Here is an 8,405-nt window from a genome sequence, read left to right on the forward strand (position 1 = left end):
TCTATGAAATTATTAGGACTTTCCATAGTTTGCAGATACATTTAGATTGAAGTTTAGTTTCGTATCTGACTCCTAGGCTCTGGCTCAACTCTCCAATCAAATACCAATAAATTTGTATGTAACAACAAAGTTGTCCTGTAACATCATAAATCCAGTGCAAAAGATCTGCATGGTTCCCTTTTACACAATGAATGGTATAACATGGAAATATTTATGAACATTTGTTTTATGTTAAAGATTTTGAAAATGATACTTTTTATTATTAAGGGACACACAATGGTACCAACTTTGTGTGAGGATATCATGACAACAATGACTTCATGGTGTTCACCACAATACCCTGTACTGACATGGGACAAGTTTTCTCAGAATGTGAGGAAGACACTGCATCCCAGAGTTACAGATGACCGTCTGGATGATGCAGTGAAGTACCTGGAATACATGGGAGAGGTAATCCATCTTTTTCTTCTCAAATAAAAATTTATACTACTTCAAAATCGTTGAAGCAATGCAAAAATGCATAATGTTGCATTGTACTAGCCAGTTACTCTGGATAGTTTGTTTTTGGTGTCTCTGTATCCGATGTATTGCTCAGCAGTCCACCACTGTGTGTCTTCTGCAATACCCATACTTTCTAATATGTAGACATATGATTAGCTCTTGCAAATGAGGACAAAGCTCATTGGAAACCTTTATAATCCAACCATGCAATTGGTGGTATTATATAATGATTAGACAGCTTGACATATCATTCCCAGAATTTCACTGATTTAATTATTCCATTTTATTGCTGATGAATAAGATAAGATCCTTATATAAATCAGTCTTTTTTTTTTAGTTGTTTTATTACTGTGTAGAGCCTGGAAATCACATGTGGGGAGGGGGGAGAATGGATTCTGCAATATAAAAGCATGAAAAGTAAAAAAACATGTATTTTTTAGTTTTATTACAGATAATAAAACTAAGGTTTAAGATTTAAAATGATATAGCATGCCAGGGATGCAAATTGTGCGGGAGCGGAGAGCACCGCTCCTAGGAAATGAGAGTCAAAATTGAGGAAATAATGCCTTGTGCAGAAAAAGTGAGAGATAGGAAAAAAGAGGAAGGATAAGAAAAAGAAAGGAGGGGAGAGGGAAAGAGGAAAGAAAAGGAAAGAAGGGGGAAGAGGAAAGGAAGAAAAGGAGGGGAGTGAGGTAGATAACGTAGAGGGAAACATATATCTCAGCTAAAGAACAAGTTAATAATCAACAAGTTGACGGCAGTGCCAGTGAGGCAGTGAAGCTATAGAGTAAATCTCAAGACACTGGTTGTGCAAAATTTTGAGGAATTCACATGATTGTTCAAAAAATAAGAGCCTGTTAAAAGAAGGTGTTGTGTTAGAATATGGAAATGGTTGGCAATGGTTGAGGAAATTTACAATTCATCACAAGACTAGGTATTCAATGTAGAGGAAAAAGGAAGATGCGTGAATGCAGGTGGAAATGGGCACATATTTGAGGAAATTTACACAACGTGGCAATTAGGAATTTATGGAAAAATTGTAGTCTTTAAGGAAATTCAGTGTATCAATACTAAAAAATCAGAAGTGCCAGCGAGGAGAAAACAACCTGGAAAATCTTGAGGAAATAAATTTAAAAAGAAGAAACATAAAGCACTGAACAAATTGTAAAAGTAAGGAAATTGACCCAAATGCCCCCAATATTTTGCCAGGGGTAATGGTCCATACAATCATCCCCACCCCCAATGTTGACGCCTGTATGTGGGTTTCTGACCAAAATAACCTCATATTTGGCCATTTTAGCCCCAAAAGTGCAAATTTTTCCACGCTTCGGGGCGAATTTATTCCACTTTTGTACCATATTTCATCAATTTAGCTTAAATATGGCAAAATTTTCGCGCGCTTTGCGCACATTTGTACCTTTTAACTTATTCTGTCGCTAAAAGGTGCTTGATGCACTATACTTCAAGAAATTCCCCCAAAAATAAAAAAGAAATCTACACCACTGGTCTACACAGAGCTCACTTTACACATGATTTTGCTCACCAAATGCAAGTAGCTGAGAAAGATTTCCGAGATGCAGGACAGAAGAGTAGTACAAAACACAATGCTCCCAAGATTTTGTTATCAAGTCTATCAAACTAAGATCAGATACATTCTGACATCAAATTTGAGGAAAAGTTGAAAAGGGTGGCTTGAGGCAATGAAGCAATGCCCTGCAGGACAGAGCCCCCTGACAAATATGAAAGAGAAATGTGCTCACTCTGACAAAAAATAAAAGAGAAAATCAGGGAGGGGAAGGGAAAGTAAAGGGAAAGGAGACTGTCCCACCAAAATTATGTGCCAAACTAGTGTGAAATACCGCATTTTTGCAAGCTCGAAGACTTAACATGTAGAGTCTCTCTGAAAAAATACCATGTTACCATTGTCGTCATTCGAAGTGTAGAATAAAGATATTTTATATCTGGTTATGATTGAGGAAATCTTGAGCCTAAAAACCTTGCTCCTGAGGAAGAAACCACAATTTGCACCCCTGTAGCATGCTATTGACTTGGTTGAGCTGTCAGTTTGCGCAAATTTGGTGTGGTTCAAATAATTTTTTGCTACCATGCTAGAGCTAGGATTACTACATGTATGTGCAATGAATATGATGTGTATCCTGACATATCCAGAGCATTTTATTTCAAAAGATTTAACTGTCACATTGTTACAGATATATATTGCACAGTCAAGAGGTGAGAAGACAAAGCTAGTTGTAGTGAACCTTAAGTGGTTTTGCTCGAAGGTCATAGCCCAAGCCTTTGCATCTGAAGATGACTTTGCATTTCTGAAACCAGAACCGCTACAAAGCAAGTCAAGATATACTACAGAAGACTTTCAGAAACTCTTTCCCAGTTTGGCAGACCATATTGATGATGTGGTGGAATTTCTGAAACAACTGGACTTGATCTTTGAAGTTGAAGAAAACAGGTAGGTGCCTAGATTTTGAGGTGAAACTAGAATCAAGGAAGCTTAATTTATAAGATCAGCCATAAGGGTTTGTTAAATAGACTATTATTAAGTAATCATACTGCAGACTCTTTTTACTTCAGCAATTATATTCACAATAAAGATTCATCTTTTTGCAAAATTATTTTGCAGTTATATCATGCCAGTGAAGTTGTCTCAGAGCAAGAAAGATCAGCTGTGGCAAGAAGACCCAACCATGACAGAGTACTACGGAAGACGCATAGAATGCCGAGATGAGACAGATCTCTTCAGTGCAGATGCGTTTCCATGCTTCCAAGTGGCAATGATGAAGAAGTATTGGAGGCAGAGTAAAAAACCAGTCATCTCTTTGCATGAGGTCAAGATTTCTCAAAGTGTGGAAGGATATGTTGAGCTGATGCCTGACATGAAAGCTATCCAGTACTATGTACGTGGAAGAGGAGAGGCACAGATGGAGAAGTGTCATCAAATGCTGAAGAATATCGAGGTTATGATCGATAATGAGTTGGAAGATAGATCACCAGGTACATGTGTAACGAAGAAGTATCTGAGTTCAACAGAAGTCAAAAAGCTGAAGGATCTGCACAACATCAGAGGTTACACCAAAGAGCAGCTGCAGGAAGCAATTATCCAACATGAAGGGACTGTCTGTGAAGAAGGCACACAAAACACAGATAAAGTAGCAAGTATTGTGTGCAAAGGATATGACGTCACTTTCTTGGAGGAATGTGGTCTCCACTGTATGCTTGAGCTGGGCATAACAAAGCATATTAAACAGAGGTTAGTGGAGGCTTTGGATACCAAAAGGTATACACGGGATGACTACCGCAGTTTTGGTGAAGCATGTGGGATCTCAGAGCGTCGCCTTGAGCAAATGGAGGCACATCTTCAGGGCCCATCTATGACTTCAGCTGTCCTAGATGAGTGGGACAAAGGAGGAAGCCACACTGTGGGTGAACTTCTACGCATCTTGTCCATGCCTGGATTGGTTGACAATCAAGAAGCCAAAAGCATTCTCACCAATATGCTTAGAAATGCTGGACAGGTAGGTGACTTCCTTTATGCAATGAAATGTATTGGAATCTTTATCAGTATAATAATAGTCAATCAGAACTTTCACTGGAAATACTGGCATAATGTCCAGAACCTTAACTGGATAAATGATGACCTTTTGCTAGTAAGTGATGGATGCTCTGCTCTTACTGAAACAATTTTGTAAGCAATCATGTGACTTGTTTCAGAAACACTAAACAAAAAAAATGCTATGTCCATTTGGGCTGATAGGATGAAATTCTGTCCATAAAGGTTTTTGCTAAACTTATCACAAGGCAATTTTAAGGGCTGGGGTATGAGCGTTTGGACAGTATTTATTGTGGGACATTAGAGCACATCAGACATATCGAATTGCATTCTGAATACTGAAGAATGTCATTCTGATATCAAATAATTTTGATTTTTTGAAATTACGCAATTTAATACACATTTTATGGCAAATCATTAAAATTGATATTTTTGATATTTAACAGTACTTGAAGTAAACTTTATAAATCTGATGATTTATACTTAAAGTGTATGTAGGTGGGATGAAAAGCCGACGATCAATTGAAAATTTTGACCTTTATATTGAAGATATGGATTTTTTCCCAAAAACACCAAAAAAAAAAAAAAGGTCTTTTGGGAAAAAAATCCATATCTTCAATATGAAAGGTCAAAATTTTCAATTGACCGTCAACTTTTCCTCCCTGCTACATACACTTTAAGAATATGTCATTAGATTTATATAATTACCGAGTACTGTTATATATCAAAATTTGAAAAATATCAAATTTTATAATTTGTCATCAAAAATTTGTATTATATTGTGATTTTCAAAAATGAAAATTATTTGATATCAGAAAGACATGCTTCGTATTCAGAATGCAATTCGATAGGTCTGAGGTGCTCTCATGTCCCACAAAAAAATACTGTCGAAACGCATAATAAACGCTCATTTTAGATCCCTTAACTAGATGTAAAAATAAACATTAATTTGCACCATATAAATATTCATTGCATGCAATTTAAACCTGACACCCTCTTGTTTGACTTTTAGGATCCTTCAACTACAGTCACTGGAAGTGCCATATCAGCAGGATTGTCTCTGAAGGTCCTAGCTCATCGAGCAGCTTTGAGAAGATCAAGTGAAGAATTATATCGCAGTGCACAGCCAAATACTCTCATGGACCATTTACACCATTGCTTTCCAGAGGAAACGGCTGCAAAATTACAACAACGTCTCATAGAAGTTGATATGTTCACTGGCATGCAAGAAATCATCAATGAGCTACTGAAGCTGAAAGAACCAACTTGGTGGGAGGCATTAATAGAGGAGTAGAAGCTCACAATGCTTGAAGCTACAAGAATCATATACAGCCATTGTATCTGAACATGAAATTTTCACACGTCTAAGGTTACCACAGAAATAAGCAGATATGCAAAGCTTTGTAAGCCACTTTTTAATGTGTCCAGTGGGGGCCAAAAATGTGATTTCAGATAGGTGCATTTGCATGTTGGGCATCAACATGCATGTATCAATCAAGGGGTTCAACAAATTGTCACAAAATGCAATATTAATATTTTTGTCACACTCTTTGATAACTTTGAAAGCAACTGTTGATTTAAACAAGTTGGGTGAACCGAGGTTGGTATTACACTTTCATCAGCATCCAAAAAGCATGCTAAGGGTGGCAATAAAGTCTACATGTATATACGACATGTTTAGCTGTATTCAAGTTTCATGAAAATATTTTGTGAATTCCAGCAAATTATCCATGCATCATTCTATAGAATGGTAGAAATGTACACAAGATTGATTTTGGCGGTCCAATATCATAAATAATGTGTATTTTGAAACGTAATTACCAGGAACTTTGTCAGCTCCTTTTAAGATTTATTTTGTGTTGAATACTGTTAAAAGTATTTAGATGAGCTGTTAAAGCTCCAGTTATTTTGCGCTTTTTGCCATTGATGCTTCTTTCTGTGAGCCATATATTATTGAACATGTTCACCAGGATTCTTTTTTAATAATAATAGCAAATGACTCTTATTTCTAGTCCCATAAAACAGTTCTCATTACGGATGTATTAAAGTCTTACAGACTTCTTTTTCTACACTAAAGTATCAGTCATGTTTTTGATGATCTCCTTGAGAAAAGAACTGGCAACTGTATTGCTGAGCAAGCAACCAGTTTCAGCGGTAAACAGAAGATTGTCACAACAATAGTGTAGAAAAAGAAGTCTGAAAGCTTTGAAACGTCCATAGTGAGTACTGTTTTATTGGACTAGAAATAAGAATAATCTGCTATTATGTGAGCCAAATATTATGTAAAATATAAAAATCACTGCTGCATTAAAATGCTGTTTTCAGTACTAACTACTTCATTATAGGTATGATATGATTATTACATAACAATTGAATGTATATATTTCTACTGGTTTTGTTTAATTTTTTTTAAAATCTGAAATACTAGATAATCAGTATCAGACAATCTTTTTCCCCCAATTTTGTTCCATGTTTTGTATCTCTTTTGGATCATCACATATTGTACATTCTAATGGATGGGTTAATTGAAAAAGTTGGAAGTTGTAGTAAAGATGAGTATGACATAATGTGAAATTCAAAATTACTGCTTCAAAATAACAATACTTTTCAATATTACTTATGTAATTCTATAACATTGTAATAATCACCACACCTGAATGTATATAGTTTCATTGAATTGGGATGATTGGAAAAAGTCACAAATACTGGTTAGTACAGATGATCATCAGATAAGTGATCATCTTTACTAACTCACACATTGGCTTACTCAGATGCAGGTTCTCAGAAGATATGTTGTACAATTTCAAAATTCAGCTTTATGTTTGTAATTATCTTATTGATTTACATCATACCATACCATTGATATTATGTATACATAGCATTGGTTATTTGGGATTACTGACTATTATTTGTTCTGGTATACATGTAAACTGCTATTTATGTAATAATTTGTTAAATTTGTGACAAGGCCATAGGCACAAGTGACCCACAGTTATTAATAACTTAAAACGTTGACCAACTATACTTTATATATTCGCCCTGCATGATTAGGTTGTAGTGCATGAACCAGCAAAAAAAGGAAAACCTACGTTGTTACCAAACTCAATGGGCAATTGCAAATATTTGTAGTTTTTTTAAACTTTTTGATAAACTGGGTATACAATTAGTGTATATGCGAGGTTTCACAGACCTCTCTCTCTCTCTTTAAGGGAGGGTACAGGCTCCCAAAGATGAAATTTATTTAAAGGCCAGCTTTTGGGTCCAAATTTAGACCACCCTACTCCAACTTTAATTGGCTGCCACAGAAAATCCGTAAGAGCTACAGACCTCAAACTTGCAGGTTTTTAATATTTCTACAGGCACAACATATGAGGAAAATATAAAGCAAATCTGAGGGGTAAGGTGGGGGTGGGGGCCTCTTTGATGTGGTATGGAGTGACCTTCTTTTCAAATGTATTATTGTTAAGGTGCTTGTTAAGTTACATACAAATCTAAGAAATATAAGGATCAATGTACATTTTGTAGAAGCAAACTTCTGAACATTTTTTTAACATTTTGAAAATATATGTCAAATATTTTTTTATTAAAGATAAAGATCATATAAAGATTTTACCAAACTATATGTTACTGTAAACTATGTATTAAAAATGGTTACTATTATTTTTAGTCACATATTTCTAAGATATGTACAGTCTCCTGAATATGTTGTTGATTATATTCACAGGCAAATTTGAAACAATTCGTTTCAATATTTTGAAACATTTTGTAAATTTGTCAAAACGTTTAAATTACAGATAAAGATCATCAAAATGTTATAAAACAGTTTGTATCAAAAAAACAACAAACAAACAAAAACAAAACAGTTCCAAATCTGGGATACATCGATATCAAGATAGGAAGGTTACTTTTGTTTTCAAATATTTAATCTTGTGATTTCCAGCAGAATGTTGTTTTTACAATATGTAACTTCATTATTTAGAAAAAGGAACACTTAGTATGTAAATATTATACCATGTTTATTTCAAAGAACTTTGTATGTAAATATGGTCCCACATTTATTTTAAAGATGCAAATGAGGTCATCAATATTCATGAAAATGCAGATAATTTTATTTGACTAGTATTGATATTTTAAGGATGGAGTGTGATGGCTTGAGTAAATTCAGGCAGGTAAAAGAATATCAGCTACCTTTACATGTAATGTATTCTCCAAAGAGTAGTCTTGGAGCTAAAATGATTTTAATGGGGTTTTCTGCAAAGCTTCAAATAAACATGTTACAATCTTCTGCAGTTTGATATTTAAGCAGAACTGTGTACAGCAGTACACACACTGTAATGCT

At 35.0% G+C, this 8,405-nt stretch overlaps 1 protein-coding gene across 1 annotated transcript; it reads left to right on the top strand.

The window, feature by feature from the left end:
- Positions 1-279: 279 nt before the first annotated feature.
- On the top strand, positions 280-8,299 carry LOC140159131 (death-associated protein kinase dapk-1-like). Its single transcript, XM_072182490.1, has 4 exons — positions 280-450; positions 2,712-2,968; positions 3,140-4,031; positions 5,079-8,299. The coding sequence occupies exons 1-4, from the start codon at positions 304-306 to the stop codon at positions 5,358-5,360; spliced, it is 1,578 nt and encodes a 525-aa protein (XP_072038591.1). The 5' UTR covers positions 280-303; the 3' UTR covers positions 5,361-8,299.
- Positions 8,300-8,405: the final 106 nt, after the last annotated feature.

Source organism: Amphiura filiformis, chromosome 1 (genome assembly GCF_039555335.1).
Source record: "Amphiura filiformis chromosome 1, Afil_fr2py, whole genome shotgun sequence".
NCBI lineage: Eukaryota > Metazoa > Echinodermata > Ophiuroidea > Amphilepidida > Amphiuridae > Amphiura > Amphiura filiformis.